The sequence below is a fragment of the Photinus pyralis genome, unplaced genomic scaffold (genome assembly GCF_008802855.1).
Source record: "Photinus pyralis isolate 1611_PpyrPB1 unplaced genomic scaffold, Ppyr1.3 Ppyr1.4_LG6, whole genome shotgun sequence".
NCBI classification, from domain to species: domain Eukaryota; kingdom Metazoa; phylum Arthropoda; class Insecta; order Coleoptera; family Lampyridae; genus Photinus; species Photinus pyralis.
Genome location: NW_022170663.1, coordinates 2,931,544 through 2,950,549, shown reverse-complemented (window position 1 = coordinate 2,950,549; position 19,006 = coordinate 2,931,544). Strand labels below are relative to the sequence as shown.

The 19,006-nt window shown below is 39.8% G+C and overlaps 1 protein-coding gene across 1 annotated transcript in view; it reads left to right on the top strand.

Annotated features, from left to right (window-relative positions):
* The window catches only part of LOC116173477 (plexin-A4), a 50,519-nt gene extending 31,790 nt beyond the window's left edge, over positions 1-18,729 (top strand). The window contains exons 4-17 of the mRNA XM_031490973.1: positions 1,117-1,217; positions 1,313-1,442; positions 7,049-7,211; positions 7,263-7,471; positions 7,519-7,852; positions 8,678-9,024; positions 9,077-9,309; positions 9,363-9,648; positions 9,699-10,636; positions 10,688-11,039; positions 11,089-11,272; positions 15,954-16,664; positions 16,718-16,863; positions 17,109-18,729. Coding sequence (XP_031346833.1) covers positions 1,117-1,217; positions 1,313-1,442; positions 7,049-7,211; positions 7,263-7,471; positions 7,519-7,852; positions 8,678-9,024; positions 9,077-9,309; positions 9,363-9,648; positions 9,699-10,636; positions 10,688-11,039; positions 11,089-11,272; positions 15,954-16,664; positions 16,718-16,863; positions 17,109-17,285 — 4,311 coding nt within the window. The 3' untranslated portion in view covers positions 17,286-18,729. The remainder of the gene's footprint in view (positions 1-1,116; positions 1,218-1,312; positions 1,443-7,048; positions 7,212-7,262; positions 7,472-7,518; positions 7,853-8,677; positions 9,025-9,076; positions 9,310-9,362; positions 9,649-9,698; positions 10,637-10,687; positions 11,040-11,088; positions 11,273-15,953; positions 16,665-16,717; positions 16,864-17,108) is intronic.
* Positions 18,730-19,006: the final 277 nt, after the last annotated feature.

The following is a 19,006-nucleotide window of genomic DNA, read 5'->3' as shown; positions in this document are numbered from 1 at the left end:
AAGTCTTCACCTCTCTACGTAGGGAGCTTAACCCCTAAAATTTTAAATGGAATCCTATGGCAAATGGCACATTATTTGAAAGCCAATTTAATCGTGATTACTAATCTGCAGTGCTTTTTAAATTCTATTGATTCGTTTCCTAGAACTGACAGGTTCACCTAAGTTTAACAAACAAATTGAAGCTTCAAAATAAAATTTTAATACAAGGTAACTTAGATCGCATTTGTTTTGGTTTAGAAAAAACCATTTCAAATGCGAATTATCTCCGAAACGAATCAATAGAATTTAAAAAGCAAAGCAGATTAGTAATCACGATTAAATTGGCTTTCAAATAATGTGCCATAGGATTCTATTTAAAATTGTAGGGGTTAAGCTCCCTACGTAGAGGGGTGAAGACTTGGGTTCGTGATTTGTATTCCAAAAGTTGTCCCCCTCGAATACAAAATTGACGTGTTCGAGGATTTTTCAAAATTTCTAAATTTAATACCCTAAAAGCCCTCTGTATACTTCTCGTTGGGCCACTCTGTATTCTTTATACATTGTTATTGGGGTAACCTGTTATGTTCATAAATAAATAAATAAATTTAAGGCCTATCCATCCTCCTATCATAATCCAGTAATGCAGAATCTAGGTGGTATCCCTCGTGGTATCCAGAACTCTAATGGCGACCTCGTTTTCTGTAAACTTATTGTACATAATCGTCTTCTTCTGTCTGTCTGTTTGCATATTTTAGTCATTTTTAACGGTAGAATGCTTTTAACAAAAAGGACAAGCACTTCACGTTGGAGAAAGGTAATTTTCTTTTTGGAAATATTAATATGGAAATGCGCCTTTTGTAAATGATCACTCTTCGGTCGTTTGTCTTGGTCTCCATTCAAACTCGAACGTTTAAATTTCGACTTAAACCGTATTTGTTAAACAATTGAAATGACGTGAAGAGTGCTTGAAGAATTCTCTGTAAACAAATCGAAATGTATAAATTTCATTATTTCCCAAAAGTTACAAGGAATACGAAAATATCTCTCTAGCACTCGGTTATGCTCTCTAACCTTTCGTCAAATTCAAAATAAATGTTATTTTGTTATTCAAATTAAAACGTGGCGTCTTTGTTTCAGGTATCCAAAGTAAAGGTGCAGGAATGCAGTGTTTATAAAACATGCTGGGAATGTCTTGGAGCAAAAGACCCTTATTGTGGGTGGTGTTCATTGGAAAACAAGTAAGTATTTACGCTACACCCTTTCATCGCCAGCGCTGTTTGCTTTCGTAATTAAATCGAGAATGAAACGTTGTAACTTTAATTTATATTTATAGGTGCAGTTTGAGATCTGATTGCCAGGATGCCGCTGAGGACCCCTTATACTGGATCAGCTATAAAAGCGGGAGATGCACTACAATAACAACAGTGACACCAAACCAACTGCAGAGAACAACGGCGCGAACTGTAAGCAGACGTTACTTTAATTTTTAACAACCTCGGCATATATAACGAAAAGAAATTTGAAGAAAGATAAGTTGGGGTTGTTTCTCAAAGGACACATTTAGCTTATTTACAAATTCATGTTGTACTCAAGATGCGGTGTAGTAGGAGAATATCATTTAAACTTTCAAGGATCTGAAAGTTCATGCATTAAGTGGGAAATTTAATAGTTTTCCGTTATTTAGGGAACGGTAATTTTATAATTACTAGAAATTCAATGCGAAATTCCGCCATTCTACCGCCGCCTTTCATTCTACGGCGAATCGATACTCTGAGCAAAAAGGCTGCATGCTAAAGTACTATAAAATACTTTGAAGCTTTAATGTGCAAATTTGGTTGTTTTGCTCGATATCATGAACGCAAGACAAGAATAAATGACACTAATCTTATCAGGAAAGTCACTCGACAACTCTATGTTCTACTAATTTTGCGCTGCCATAATATTTTCTACAATGTTGAAATTTTAATTAAATGTTGCTAGTCTTTATAGTTCGGGCGCCAGGTTAATTTTATATGTCGATACCAAGGATAAGCTATTTCTCTGGACATTTCGGATTATTAAGGCCGATACGAGATCGTAATTTTATGGTCGTAAGGCTCGTTTATTTTTGGGTTTGAATAACAGCTTGTATAATGAAACCTCTTTATTTTGTATATGCAGACCAACATTTCCTCTACAGTTTTTTTTAATAACTTCTACTTCAACGTTTGGAAATTGTGTTCTTTAATCCATAGGAATTCACATGGTAGTCTAGCAATCAGGAAATTTAATACGAAAAGATTGTAACTGAGAAATTTCGTAGCAGTATTTTCTTTGAGATGGCTTTTGTTAGAAAAACAGCCAGACACTCAAAAATTCCTTAAACGTTGACGGTACAGCGAATGGGATCGCCCCCATTTGGAGAACGAACTACATTATGGACAATAATAAGTATGGTTAAAAAACCAAGACAAATTCAATTTATCTACATTGACTTTGTCAGGTAGAGTCCCCGAGACCGTGGTGGCCATTCAGTGGTACCCCCTCAGCCCGCTACCAATCCATTTAAGGTCGATTGAGTAGTGTGGCGGAGTCTTGGATGCCCAAAACTGCAAAATAAATTCCATTGAATTTCGAAAAATTCCATTGACTTCCATCTAATTCCCTTGAATTCCAGTAAATTTCAAAAGAATTCCAGTAAGAATTTGAAGTTGATATTAATGTAGTTAGTATATTTTATGATGATTTATTTTTCTATAACGTTTAAGGTAGAGTACCATTGGCTACTTGTATGACAGAGAGCATTCTTTCACTATTGTCAGTGTCAATACTATAATATGACCTAACCAATCCATGCTCCTGTTCAAAAATTCCACTTGCATTTTTATTTCTTATAGACATACACATGCACATATGTCAAACATAATAATTTATTATACAGGACGATAAAAGGATGATTTAACCATCGAGTGAATTAGCTTTTACAAGATGGCTAGTTTCCCTTTATCGTCGTGCATAATGCAAAACTTTATTTTATAGCAGAATCCATAGAAATCATTATAAAACTTCCGAAAATTCTGTAGGCATTGGCGATCCCACTCACATATGTGTTGGATCAAAGCAAATATGCAACACCATTTTCTGAATTAGAATTGGTTACGCTACTAGATCCTCTCAAGTCTTTCAGAACTGTCTAAGATTGCTCGCAACTTTTTAGAAATTCTGGGTCATCTAAGAGCGAATTTTCCATAGGTTTTTCAGTGATTGCATGAGATCCCATAGTAGGTATCCTATATAATCAGAAATTTCTATAGGACCAAGCTGCAGGCGCGTAGCCAGGGGGTGCCCAGGTGGCGCTCAGCCGTGCGACTGGAAATTACAGTTAATGGTGCCTTTACAAAAATTAGGGGAGAAGTCTTTATCAAAAACTTCTTAAGCCCCACCTAGATAAATACCGGCCACCCCTGCTACTTCATTCTGGCTACGGGCCTGCCAAGCCGTGCCTGCTAGATCAACACACCCAGAAAACGCCCCTGAGCTATACCAGAAGTTCTTGCTAATTATTAATTAATTTTTAACAATTATCTCACTCCCTGAAGAATTAAGAATCTCAAAGAATTTCTGGTGAATTTCGTTGAAGGATATGTGAAAGACTTCTCTGCGATTGGTTGTAAATCAATAGTGGGTTGGTGAACGATACCGAAATGAAATTACAAGTTTTTACCTCGGCCGCAGTTTGTTTCTCTAAGTTATTGTCATTATCTTGTATCCCATCATAGTTCGCGCTTGTTTAGCGGTCTCAAAGTCCCAGGGGTTGTTTGCAAGACGGTTTATCTCTTTATGTTAAAAATTGAGGAGGACATACTTGTTTAAACACGAAAATAAGACAAATGAATGATATATAAACGTTAAAAATTCAATGCTCCAGAGAAAAGAAGTTAAAGGCATATATGATATGACAAAGACTGATGCTAGTCTGCTTAAAATAAACCGTTAATGTAACTTTTACCAGACAGCACTGAATAACAAAAAAGTAATTTTATTAAATTAGGTTTTGCTAACTGGAAAACTTTTTAACGAAAAACGACAAAACTATTTATTTTACGAACTAGAGAGAATTGTTTTAATTTATTTTTTGGGTTACATTTTCATAGTGCACATAATCACAAAATAAGAGGGAGATCTCAAGTGTCATTAATAAAATGGAAAAAGTAGGTAGGCAGGAACGTGCCCCATTGCAGAAGCTACAGTAATTCTGTTGAATTTTTTAGCGAGCTGTTTTGCTGTTTGAGAAGAATCAATAAGCACTTAAGTACACGCCATTTTACCTTGTTAAAAATATTACGCTATCTATTTACACATTTTGACGAAATAAATACCTATGCGACCCGTGTGGCAGTTTTGAGTGAAAACCGTCACTCAATTGTGGTGGGAAGTAATTTGTGCTAAGCGGATTTGTGTACGAGTTTTATTGTAATTTGTCATCTCCGCATTTATCATTCTATTGTAGCTTGAAATGTTACAAAAGAAAACGTAAACAGCGATCAACGGCGTTTGTTGTCTTTTACCACTTCGGCTGGTTCTTTATTTTAATTAATTGGAGCTAACGACGCACGAGGGTGGTCGTCCGCTTGTAAATGTAACCACAGACTTTGTAAAAGATAATCGCATTTTCATATCCGCGTATGTGCAATATTAAATATCCCCGAAAACACTCCTGAGCTATCTCAAAAAATCTGTTTATGGTTTAGACTTTAGGGCACAGCAATTACCTTCTTCCCTTTTCGTCTCTTTCTGCAAATGTCGTTATTGGAGCCCCCATTACCATTTTGTTTAGCCTGTGATCCTTATTTTCTTTCTGCTTGCGTACCACTGTTCTATCTATCTATCTATTCACAGGGGAGGCACATCAAAGAACCATTGTGCCTACCCCCTTTCTTTCGCAACTAGGTTCAGAGCCCGTTTCTCTCAATATAGGATAGGTATAGGACCCTAAGTTGCTTCATTCTCCCCGGTTCCAGATAGTTGTCGCCAAGGAGTCTGTGTGGCTCTGATCAAGGCGACACAGTGACAGACCACAAACCTAATGTTACGCAGGTGATAGTTGATCATCCAGTGCCCCGTAAGGACACCGGTGGTCTTCCTAATCTGGCTTCTAGCCAAGCTTAGAAGGTATAGATTAGTCAAGGGGCCCTGTAAAAAAGGTCTTGGACTGTTTGAGTCCGGAATTGATTGGCCAACCAATCTTTGATCCTTGCCCTGACAACGGAGGGAGCAATTGCTAGGGTAGGTTGGGGCCCGACGAAGACCCCACCACTGCCTTCTCGAGCCAGCTCGTCCGCCCTTTTGTTGCTCCATATTTCGCAGTGCGCTGGCAGCCAGATCCCCTAATAGACTCACGTAATCTATCTAGAGTTCGCTTGCAATCAGAGTTTAGCCACCTATCTCTGCCCGGGAGAGTGACCTTATAAATCTTCAGTCTTAGTAAGACAGTCCCGATCACATCTCTTCCTGCGAGGAAGGGATCGGATCTGAGGATTTCCTCCCAAATCCATCCGTGTCCAAGGGTGTTTCGACCATTCCACTCATCCCAATCGTTTAGCCGTATGAAAGCCTTCCAAGCTTATACCTACCTCCACAGATAAGTGGCTCTAGTGCCAGAAGAGCCCCCGTTGCCAAAGTTGGCGTGGTTTTCATGGCTCCAGTGATTCCCAGAGAGGCGAGCTTTCACCGCACGGGCCTGCGTACCACTAGTTCTATAGGAACGTTAACGTGTCCTTCTTCTGGGGTCTTTCGTATTCGTCACTTTTTCGTTCTTTCGCGTTTTTTTGAGGGAATGTTTTCGCGGTTATAATGTTTTGATTCTTTTATTTTTCTTTCTTTCTTTGTTGTGTCCTGCGACTTCCATTTTTTACCACATTCTTTCCATTACCTTCCACAACAAAGTGTGACCAAGATACGCTCTCTGAGGTCCTCTGTTGTTTTATTTTCTAATAGCCTAAACTCTCTATGGGCGATTTTGAAGGTTTATCTGTTAGTTTTCCTTTCCTTTTATAGACTATAATTAATTTTGTGTTTTTAGACTGAGTATCACTTTCTATGGCTGCTTCCTCATCTGTGGCAACTTATTGTTTCATCTACTTCAAAGAACAAAAAAATGTAGCTCGTGTCGTAAAGTTCCATTGATTGGGTGGAGTTTTTGGATCCATTTTTTGATCATAGTTTAGCTATATTCTTTGCAGTTTTGGTTAAATTTCATTGGCTTGCTTCTCATCGTCCATTGACACCAAAGCATTAAGTTTCCAATTGAGTACCTCCCAGACTTATCCTAACTGATCTAAGAAATGCGCTCATCAGAATAATGAATTGTTGTTCTTTAATGCAATGCTTTCGGTTTGCGGAATGTTGACAAGTTTTAGCGTTCTGTATCACCTTTCAGTGGAATTTTTAACTTCCTAAGTTGTAAAAGTAATGCAATTTAGAATTAGAATACGCAGCCTGATTCTGAAGAGGTCTGCTCTAAGTATATCATATTATATTATACAGGATGTCCGTTATTTACGTCTCATTATGCGGATTTCGGTTATACTTTTGTCCTGTATGGGTTGCACAATGGATTCGTCGATTCGAATAAACACACGGTTAATTGATTGACAATGGCAAACATTTATTCCGAAACACCAAGGAAAAATTACTGAATCCTTGAGTGAAAAACTTACAAACCATGTTTGGAAAATATTACCCCGCACTCAGGCGACGACAATTAAAATAAGAAATCTTAAAATGACTTTTTTTTTCTTAATAATCCAAATAATTTGGTCGTACAAGGTTTGCGATGCTACGCGCACTTAACTTACACACAAACGCTGACAGCTTCGGAACACCTTGCTGATAAGCATAAGGGTTATAACACAGAATTAGACCACAAACACAATAGGCTTGATGAATAAGATGACAAATGTTCGGTGGCTGTTTGGACGGTAGAAACTTTTAGCTTTTAATAAGAAGAGAACCTTAAGCAAAGGTTTCTTTGTTTTACTTTCTTGATCACAAACGTGTACTAGCATTGATGATTATGATTTTGTTTCAGCTGGATCTCGTGATAGATAACTTACCGAGCTTATCCGGTCAGTTCCTTTGTGCGTTTACAGCTTTAGATCGTACTCTCATCACAAATGCCACCAGGAAAAACTATGGAGTGAATTGTACCACTCCGCGTACGGATCTACTTCCTGCAATTCCAGTTGGACAACGTGAGTTGATTGGGATATGAAATGTTTCCGTTGTTGATTGGTTTTTTGCAGATCACTTTACAGCGAAATTGTCTGTCCGAATGACCTCTGGTCCAGATTTTGTCGCAACCAATTTTACATTCTTTGATTGTAACACATACAGCTCGTGCACTCTATGCGTATCTTCCTCCTTTCCTTGCGACTGGTGTGTCGATGGCCATCGTTGTACGCACGACACCGCTGAAAACTGTCGAAACGACATTCTCGTTACCGGCGTTAACGTAAGCTGCAGCTCTCAAATCAATGTGTTATCGTTTTGATTTTTCAGCGAGTAGGACCGAGTTACAGATCGGGACCGGCGTTCTGCCCCACGATAAATGCTACCGTAGGGCGCTCGCCCGAAATACTAGTGGCTTCCGGATTGAAACAGTCAATTAAAGTCAAAGTTCATATCATCGGCCAATTTATAGTGCAAACGAGATTTGTGTGTCAATTTAATATCGAAGGCCGCGTTACCAGCGTCAACGCTCAGTTACTAGGCGATACGATTTATTGTGATCCTATGGACTTTATTTACACTTCTAAGTTACCCAATACGACAGCCACGTTTGCAGTCATTTGGGGCGGCTCTAAACCACTTGATAATCCAGATAACATCCATGGTAAGTGTTCAGCTTTGACTTATAAAATATCCTAAGAATGAAAATCGGTGTCTTCCAAAAGCTGTTAAACTTGCTCAAAATTTATTGGAAATTTGAAGATCTTCCAAAAATTATTCAGTTTCCTCAGTTTTCTGGAATAACTTTAATTCTGCTCATAAGCGGTGGCGCCACCAGAAGCATTATATTCAAGGACCAATATACTATCGGGCGGACCAAAACGTGCTTGACCTGAACGAGGTAGGAAATGGTGAGCAATAAACAGAACGCAGAAAGGGAACTACTAAAACATAAACTAAGCAAGTTAATTGATATTCATTTATTTTTCACATTGAACGAAAGGTATTTGGAAGCTGTGCAAAAATCCAAAAGTATAAATTAACATTTTCCTCAATTTTAAGTACGGCCTGATACTCAAATTAAAGTAGAATGTTCTCTATGTGGATCACGTCGCAGCGGCTCAATGTGGTTGTTCGAGAATCTTCCAGAAAATTGACTAGAGCAAAAACAGTCGCCCCCAAAACTCGCTCAATATAAATTTTTCCCGCGGTAGCGAATCTTTAGCAGAAAATAAATGAGTTGAACCGAGCGCACCTTGGTCCAAAGTTACTCTTTGGGGAGCATTCGATCTTATTATCACCCTGTATAAGAAACGCTCTTTTTGATTAGACCCAAAGTCGTAATACTCCAAAACAGCAGACAGATCACACTTTCGATTCTGTGTAGATATGTGCTTTGTTGCTACCTTTTTCCATACCATTCGAGTGAGGCGCCACTACTGTCCACAAGTTCCAGGTTGTTAAATTACAAATATCCTTTTTATTCCAGTTGTTATTTACCGTTGCGGAGACATGGCGGACAACTGCGGAATGTGCTTAGCTTTAGATGAAAAATACAAGTGCGGATGGTGTCAAAGTTCGGACAGTTGCGAGGTGAAAGAGCAGTGTGGCCGTGGTTCGGCGGTGTGGTTGAATCGAAGTCAGACTTGTCCCAATCCCGAGGTAACTTCGTTTAGTCCCGAATTAGGACCATGGGAAGGCGGCACCAATATTACCATACAAGGCATTAATTTAGGAAAGACTTTTCAAGATATTTATACCGGCGTTAGTATCGCCGGTATCAATTGCCAACCGTATGAGCAACTCTATCTCGAGACCAAAGAGATTGTTTGTAAGGTAATGTATTTCAAATTTGTAGTTATTGTAAATAAGTGAAGCTTCGAATTAGGTCGACGGGCCAGGCACTAGCGAACCTCGCCATGGTCCTGTAGTTGTTAGAGTAGAAGATTACAGAGGTGAATCCAAATTGCATTATAGATTTGTAGACCCTGTTATAACTGGAATCTCACCAAAGTATGGGCCGCGCTCCGGAGGCACCATGCTAAAAATAACCGGAGAGTACATGAACGCTGGAAGCAACATTCAAGCTTTCATCAATGATCTTCCCTGCAAAATACTGTCGTATGTTATTGGTCATTCACATTTCGCCGATAGTTTAATGCATTAATTTTTAGGACTGATCAAAAACAAGCACTGTGCATGACAAGTGCTTCGGAAGAACCAATTGCCGGAAAGCTTCGTATGAAATTTGATAAAGGTGATCGCTATTTCGAAAAAGAGCTGTTTCATTATGTGGAAGATCCAGTCATAGAATCCGCAGAGTCCGGCGTGGCAAGCCAGATTAAGGTACCTAAGGGAATACCCGCTGGTGGTATTCGCATCACAGTATCCGGGAAAAATTTGGCATACATTCAAAATCCCCAAATGTATGTCTACTACGAGCAAAAAATGTTCTTTAGCGTAAGTTTGGAAAAAATCCCAACGCAAATTCCTAAATCCTTCCCTTGCAGCAATGCGTTGTACAGAGTAATACCAGCATGATATGCGACAGTCCGAAAATAGAGGCGGACGAATCGAAATTAGACTCGGACAATCCGTTGAAGCTGGAGTACGGCTTTAAAATGGACAACGTCTCCGGCGTTCTCAATTTGACCATGAAAAGTGGATTCCCCCACTTTCTTCTGTATCCAAATCCCGATTTTGAGCCATTCGAAAAAGAAGTTAAATATTACAAATCGGATTATCTGAACATCAACGGCCAAAATATCGATCGCGCATGCCAGGAGTCTGACGTGGTGGTAAAAATCGGCAATAGTTACTGCAATGTAACTTCTTTGTCGCGCCAGCAATTGACTTGTCGGCCACCAGAAACTCAACCGCCTGCTGTCGACATGCTAGGTCAAGAAACCGGAGAAGCTCTGCCCAAAGTGGTCGTGATTGTAGGGGGCTCTTTGAATTTCACAATCGGCAGCTTGTCTTATTCCTCACCACAGGGACTAAACGGGTCTATCTCGAAGCCGACGTTGATAATTGTCGGCGCTATTGCTGTCGTCATAGTGTTGGTATCTGTAGCGTTCCTCATTCTTTATCGCCGCAAGTCGACCGAAAATAATCGCGTTTTAAAAAATATGCAAGAACAAATGGATATCTTAGAATTACGCGTGGCCGCCGAATGTAAGGAGGCCTTTGCTGAGCTACAAACTGAAATGACCGATTTGACTGGCGATTTAACGTCTGGTGGGATTCCGTTCTTGGACTATCGAACTTACGCAATGAAAATACTGTTCCCCAACATGGAAGATCATGCTGTTTTGCAATGGGAGAGACCCGAGCTTCTTCGGAAAGAAAAGGGACTCCGCCTTTTTGGACAGTTGATTATGAATAAGACGTTTCTACTTCTATTCATAAGAACGTTGGAGAGTAATAGATATTTTTCTATGCGAGATAGGTACGCTTTTCAAGGAAATGCCTACTTTTTAATTAATCTCCATTTTTATAGGGTAAATGTAGCTTCGTTAATAATGGTGACGCTGCAAAGCAAAATGGAGTACTGTACAGATATACTGAAAACTTTGCTGGCCGAATTAATCGAGAAATGTATGGAGGGAAAAAGCCATCCAAAACTGCTTTTGAGACGTACGGAAAGCGTTGCCGAGAAGATGCTTAGTGCATGGTTTACGTTTCTGTTATACAAATTTTTGCGCGAATGTGCGGGGGATCCCCTATTTTTACTATTTAGGGCCGTTAAGCAGCAAGTAGATAAAGGTCCGGTGGACGCGATTACTTCGGAGGCACGGTATTCTCTTAGCGAAGAAAAACTCATTAGACAATCAATAGATTTTAAGCCAATGGTATGTAAGCTCTTGCGAAGTGCTGGGTGATTTACTGTTGTTGTTCTAGACGGTGTATGTTTCCATTTCTCAACAAGCTGTATTTGTTGGAGGTTTAGATCCGAACACTGATAATGTTCCTGTTAAAGTTTTAGATTGTGATACTATCAGTCAAGTCAAAGAAAAAGCCTTAGATACTATTTATCGCGCGACGCCATACTCGCAAAGACCTAGAAAAGACGATTTGGATTTAGGTGAGTGCATAATTTTTTTCTCTGCAGCAGGATTGAGACATTGATAAACATTGATAAAGGTTATAGGGTATGAATCGACTTGCTAATGACAATCATCTGAGGTAGGTCAGTGTGGTGCAGTTTTCTTGGGTGTTGATCTAGTACTAATTGCAATACAACAAATCTGATATTTTTTGCTGTCTGGTATAGGGTAAAAATCGGGTAGTGAATAAAAACTACTTGATGATGTCCTTCCCTCACCTCTGGCACCTGGGCACGGTCGGCGCAGTGTCCGTCGGCGAAGTGTCCCTAGTTGGCTATATGAGCCATCAAAAAATCGTGTCGGCGTTGTGGGCATTCGGCGAAGTGTCCCGGCCCCACACAAACGTGTTTCTTAATAACATTCATACATATTGTTTTGGTTTTTTAGATGCAATATATGTTGTTGAAAAATACTTCCTCAAAATCAATAAATTGTTTTCAATATGTAGGCGCAGAACACAGACACAGATAAATAAGTAAAAAACCTATCGCTCTGGCAATTTGTTATAGGAATTCTTGTTCTTCTTCTTGGCGTTATTTCCTCACAATTGCAGGGTCCGCTCTTCTACATAGCCGTCTCCATCTGTTCCGGTTCATTGCATCTTCGGGTGCGTTGCCAACTGCCCTCATATCCTCGCCAAGCTGGCCCATCCATTGTTTTCTTATTCTATGCGCAGGCGTTGACCAGGTGTTTTGAGGCGCATCGTTGTGTCACTGCGTATAACGTGGCCGTATCATCGAAGTCCCGCCTCACATATCTTCTCATCAATTGGCGCCACTCCCAAGCGTCTACGGATCTCGGTGTTCCTTATGTCAGGCCCAAACTCCATCGAAGCATGCGCATTTCAATCGAGTGAAGTGCGCGCTCATACTTTGTCAATGCAGGCATGGGCGCCGCTACTAAAGGGCAAGGGGGGGCCCGGGCCCCTCCCTGGGATTTGAGAAATCACTTAATCCCTTTTAGAAAATGTTGAAAGCTCACAATAAAACCAGAACACAGCCACCTTTCTTTGTCCCATCGCTGTTCGGTGACAAAGCAAAAGTAGGTAAACCTTTTATAACCTTATTGAGTTACCTCAATGTCCATAAAGTTGCTATATTGTATAGACTATAGAGATTAAATTAACCGAAGACCGCAAGGTGGCGTTTTGTTTTGGAAAAACATCAATGACAATATTGTCATGTCACTTACATATTTCGGTTCGGCGGTTTTTAGCGCATTTTTCAAAAGGAAAACGAACGCTATTGTCCGCACTTTGTCCGTCTTTACCATTACTAGTCCTCCACTTTAAGCTTTTTCGTTGTGGTTTCTTTCTTATACAGTGTAGCACAGCCTCGAGGCCAGAACGACAAAAGACTTTTGGATTAGTCACTTCCTTCCCGACCCCGAGCTATTACTGATTTTGTGCGGGGAAAATGCGCTTTCGTTGGTCGCGAGTGACCACGTTTTTAACTTGTTATGGAATAGATGCACATAAAGTGATGAATATACGAAGAATCGCATACGATTCAGTAGGGGAATTTTTTGTTACTCAGCTCGTATTGGGAAACCAGACTTTTCATCCGGCTCATATTCAATAGCACCGATTCTTGAACTCGTAGAAATCGATTGGTGAACATTTGAGATCGCTGTGTCTTTTCGTTCTTGAGTTAGACGATGAACAGGCGCACAGGCGGACAAAACCATCACGTAAGAGGATTTTTTATTCTTCCGATTACATTGTTTTACCCTACTCTACATCCAACATTGTAATCAATAACATTATGGTTGGTGATTTGTTATAGTTTTGAGTAGAAAAATTATGCAGACACAGTTTAATGTTACAATTTGCCCTCGAATTTGCCTTACGCACTGTAATTTTTATCACCTGCACGTTAGTAAGAGAGGTATTGCATTGGGGTAAAAAATGACCCCCCCCCTACTTTTTTTCGGAAATACACGTTTTGAAGCACCAGGATTCCGAATCCAACAACATTTTGATGATGTCGGTCTGTCTGTAGTGTACTGTTATTGTAACCAAATTTGGTACACATATTCTTAGATATAAAAGGAAGAGCTGAAAAGCTTTCGGGGAGAATAGCGCATGCGCAAGTGTGTTAAACTCTCATTAACGGCTAAACGGCTGAACCGATTGGAACCAAATTTGGTACACATATTTTTGGACCTAAAAGAAGGTACAACGCGCATGCGCCGGTGTGCGAGTGGTATCTGTGCTAACCACAGCAAATTTTATAATATAGTGCTATTAATTTCATTTTTTTTTTCAGTAAACTACTGTAACTTGTTACTTTTGTTCTTGTTTTACCTATTACACTATTACACCATGTGGTTTTTATTGGATATATGATTTAGTTGCGTATCCTATTGAGTGACTAATTAAAAAATAGTTAGGTAACATTTTCTATTCCAAAAATGTAAGGGCCCCTCCCTAGCGCATTTTCTTCCGGCGCCCCTGAATGCAGGCCAGCACTCGGATCAGTAAACCAAGGGTTGTAGACTGTCGTCTTAAATTGCACTTTCATTCGCCGATCACATAAGACGCTTGTGACTACAATGTTGATTCAAGCTTGAACGTCATAGGAGATGTCACCGTCACTGCTGATAGTGGAGCCGAGGTATTTAAATTTGTTGACCTTCTTCAGGCTATCCTATCAATGGAGATAGTTCAATTGGTCTGCGACCCACACTCCATAGAAACGGTGTTTGCCATGTTGAGCCCCAAACTCAGGTATATTTGCGTCTTCCACTGCTGGGATTGTTGTTGCAGTTCCGCGCGGTCTTCACAGGCGAGGTAGACGTCATCAGCATATACAGTGTGGCCCTGGTAGAACGCACCATAGGGAAACGGCAATGTATATGTTCGCAAAAGATCCACAAAGCCTTTGAAATTAGTGTTCAACGTACTATTCCAATCTTTATCTAGCATCGGGCAAGTTCAATAACGTACGTTGAACACTACCTTCAAATACATAGCAAAGACCTCGTGGATCCTTCTGTGGAGAAATACATTAACTGTGTTTGCCTATGGTGCTTTGGGACACGTTAGACGCGACCATAGATGCGGCAGTCATAACCAGGATGAAAAGAAGCAGCGAAAGGGCGGAGCCTTGGTGTACGCCAACGTTGATTGCGAATTTTTTTGTGAAGTAGTTTGACCCATTGGACATACTCTTCTGGGACACCTTGAGATCGGAATGCATGCCATATGAGGTCATGGGTTACTCTGTCAAATGCTTTTTCTAGACGCAGAAACGCCGTGTGGATGGGCTCGTTTTTTTCCCGCTGTTTTTCTAGCAACAACCTGGCGGCGTGAATTGCATCAGTGGTTCCACAGCCTTAAACGAATCCGCACTGGTTCGGACTAATTCTTCTGATCGATCAATGGCGAGCGTCAAGAATCCACTCGAATGGTTAGAATCTTTGACGTATAGTACCTACTTGACCAATATTTTGCGTTGCGCGGTGGTGAGCGCTTGCAAGGCAATAAAGTTTGTTCGCTCCTTCAGGCGTGTCTATTTCCTCATAGATATGGCTATACCTAGTGGGCAGCTTTCGACGTCGCCACTGAGCGTTTCGCCATTGTTTCCAGGGTCTTGTACTGACGGTAATCATTTACGTTGTAACTTTGGAGCCATACCTTGAACCCTGCCCGTTTTTCTTTGATCTTTTGTTGTACTTCTTCATCTGACCACCGATCTATGCTTATCGATGGAGCGGCGACCTGGTTTCGTTTTTCGTATCGTCTTGTGGGTTTTACTGATGACGTCGTTCCAAATGCAAGACACCTGCTGGTTCAGGTCCTGGGGTGCATTCATGAACTGCTCACTATGTTCCGGTAAATGTCACCATTTGATCTTCTCCAACGCCATTCTGGGAAGCCGTTGTTGCTGGCCAATGTCAGGCCAGACGTCCATAACAAACAGACGGTGTTGAGGTGCAATGTTGGTTCATAGGATAACCCTCCATCATGTAGTCGATCTGAGATGTTCAGCCACCACTAGAGCAGGTCACAAGGTGTGATGGCTTTTTCTTGAAGAATGTCTTTTGGATGGCGAGGTTGTGGGTGTCTGCGCAATCCAACACCCGCTCACCATCGTCGTTACGCACTCCTGATCCAAGGCCGCAGTGAACTCGCTCGTAGCCGTCTCTGTTTTGCCCGTACGTGACCATTGAGGTCGCCGCCAATTATAACATGGTCTTCTGGCCCAAAGAACTGCAAGTGAGTTTCGAAAGACTCTCAGAACTCCTCCTTTTCGTCGTTGTTGCAGTTCGTTTGCGGTGCGTACCCAGAGATAATTCGCGTGGTGATATAGTCAGTGTTAATTTTGATCGATATGAGACATCAGATATATCCGGACCACTTTGACAATTTTATCTCGAAGTTGCTAGCTGATCACGACCCCTACACCGTTTTTGTTTGACGTCACTCCATTGTACAAAAGCTTGTATCTTAAAGAATCGAAATTCGTGTCAGAGGAAGAATGTACCGCTGGGACTTCCCTTTAACCCATGCGCATCACACCATGGGTTAAAACACATAAACTCATTTAAACTAAACTGTAATATGATAACCTTTTTTCTAATGTATCAAAACAGCAGTTATTAAAGTGTAGGGGGTAAAAGTTGCTTTTTCATAATGATTTTTTTGTTTCGTTTCAGAATGGCGTACAGGAACGGCGGGAAGGTTAATACTTTACGATGAGGATAGTACAACTAAAGTGGAAGGGGAATGGAAAAAGCGAAATACGTTACAGCACTACCGAGTTCCTGACGGCGCGTGTTTAAATTTAGTTCCGAAACAGAGTTCTATATATAATCTTAATATATTTTCCGAGAAGAATGATAAGTCTCACAAGTACGAAACACTTAATCTTAGTAAATTTAGCTCAGCTAGTCCGCCATTAAGTCGTGCGACGAGTCCCTTAAATAATGACCACGACCAAGGTATGAAGGTGTGGCATCTTGTAAAGCATCACGATAACGATGCGCAGAAGGAAGGAGAAAGAGGAAATAAGATGGTATCGGAGATATACCTTACAAGACTGTTAGCTACGAAGGGCACTCTGCAAAAGTTCGTAGATGATCTTTTTGAAACAATCTTTAGCACCGCACACAGAGGTTCTGCGTTACCACTAGCTATTAAATATATGTTCGATTTTCTTGATGATCAAGCACTTCAGCATGGTATTTCTGATCCAGAAGTTGTTCATACATGGAAGAGTAACTCGTTACCATTACGATTTTGGGTCAATTTGATTAAGAATCCAAATTTCGTATTCGATATACATAAGTCCAATATTGTAGATTCTTGTTTATCTGTTGTTGCTCAAACATTTATGGATTCCTGTTCTACTTCTGATCATAGACTAGGTAAGATCACTATCTCATTCGCGATCTTCTTTTACAAACTTTTCATTATTTAGGTAAAGATTCTCCAAGTTCCAAGCTACTCTATGCTAAAGATATTCCCAGCTACAAGGAATGGGTGGAACGATATTATTCCGACATCAAAATGATGCCCGCAATTTCTGACCAAGATATGAACGCGATGCTGGCAGAAGAATCAAGGGTATGTTTACCATTGCCAATAATCGAAAAAGGAAATGGTAGTCAATTATTGATTGTTCAACCCCCCTCCCTCTTCTCTACTCTACCGCTTGACTGTCTCACTCAAACTGTGGTAGATGGTTGTGAAACCTGATGTTTTATATATTTTTTAAATTTTGTTTTTCAACGACATCAAAGCAAAGCAAAGAAATTGAACCTTAAAATTTGTGATGAGAATAATTTTATTTTGTAACTGTTTTGTTTTAGTTGCATACAACCGAATTCAACACGAACTGTGCTTTGCAAGAATTGTATACGTACGCAATGAAGTACAACGAGCAACTGATGGTAACCTTAGAAGAGGATGAGTTTTCGCAGAAGCAACGGCTGGCCTACAAGTTAGAGCAAGTTCATAATATAATGGCGGCGGATGTGCAACCGTGATACTGGCCCGATCTGACGCATCCCACTGCGCCTCCATTATCACCTACAACAATGCCGCGACCGTCGGCGCCTCAGGAGCTCGCTTGCTGATAAAGTGGTCGAGTGACCTGAGTTTACATATCCATCAAACTTTTTATATGTGTTGTTGGATCGCTGTTTAATTGTTCAGTGTTGGGGTTGGTGCGCACTCAGCGACTTTAAGTGCCTCTGGTAGAAGTGAGTGATGTGCTGTCTCCATAAAATTAGTATACTATATTTTTATCATCGGACAGTGAATTTATGGTTTGCTTTTGAATGCTGATCGTCAGCGTTAGTACATATTACGGATATTTATGTTACATCACAAAGTCTACTGCTTTTTGATAATTGTATAATGAATGTACCTTATATTTACCTTTGTACAGTTTAATATTTTTATATTTTGTTTGATGCAATCATGATGATTGTCTTCCGAAATTAAGGAAGCAGCAGGGTGTAGTGTTATATGCGACCTCTCAATCATCGATGTCTCAATTTGTACATACTGTACATGGGTCGTATCAGTGTTGGTGTGTATGTGTTACAAGGCTGTGTACATTTTCTTAGTGAACAGAACTGTGTCAATTGCAACTGCAAGAGAACTAAACTGTTATTGCACCCAGCTCATAACTTTTGTTCCACTGTCTAATAATTATTGCGTACATTTGTGGTGGAATTTTTTCCACTAGGTAGAGATTTTTGCAGAACATTTTCTCAGAAACTTTTTTAGTAGAATGTAAAAGAACAACCTATTTTTATATAAATCTCGAAATATGTTTATAATTTGCCAGCGATATGTTTATTTATTTAACATTTTTTATAAATCAATTTTAAGTAATGTTTTTATACTCCTATACACGTTATAAGTATGAATTTTAATTAATCGGCGCCATTGTAATTTTTATAACTATGTTGAAACCGAACATTCTTTAAAGCTTTAATTATGTTTTAAGACGTTTTACAGCTATACAGTGAGTGTAGCTGTTAAATTATAAAGTCATTTCCATTACAATTTGGGCAACAGCAGAAAGTTCAAGGAATGTTCTCTAAAAAGCTCTGCACATTTATAGGTCAAATTGAGATGGTTGCAGTTATTTATTTATTATCCACGCTAAATTATGTAGGTACTTTGTGATTCATTTTTCCATTTCTCAATTTCACTTATAAATGCCGCCAGTGAAATCACTATAGTTTAAAACGCTTCTTGAACATTTCAGTTCCAATCAAACTTGAAATGCCTGCTTTTGATTTTTAAACGGGCATGCGGTAACAGTGTACATATTCAGTGTGTGTGCACAGTGTATTCATAGTACTGTGTGTAACTCAATTGCATTTGCAATAATATGAATGGTCATGTACTACTATATGTTTATTATAAAAGACTGAATGGACTTATTTCAAATACTGAATAGAAAACATCTCTATATGCCTTTTTTTACTTTACCCCCTTTCGCTTGCACTTTAAAAATTTGGAGAGTTTAGTAGGTGGGTACCTTTATTTTTTCCTTTTGTGTGGCAAGGATAGAAAAACTACTGGTCTCTGATTGATTCAAATTGGAATAGGAATTTTCGCTTGTAGAACTAGCCAAAATAGATAAATAAATTTGTTATATGTGTCCAATCCTCAATATCACTTAGATTATACACCCTGTAGTACACCCATGTAGTACCCTTGCGCACTATGTTTAAAGAATAAGAATTTA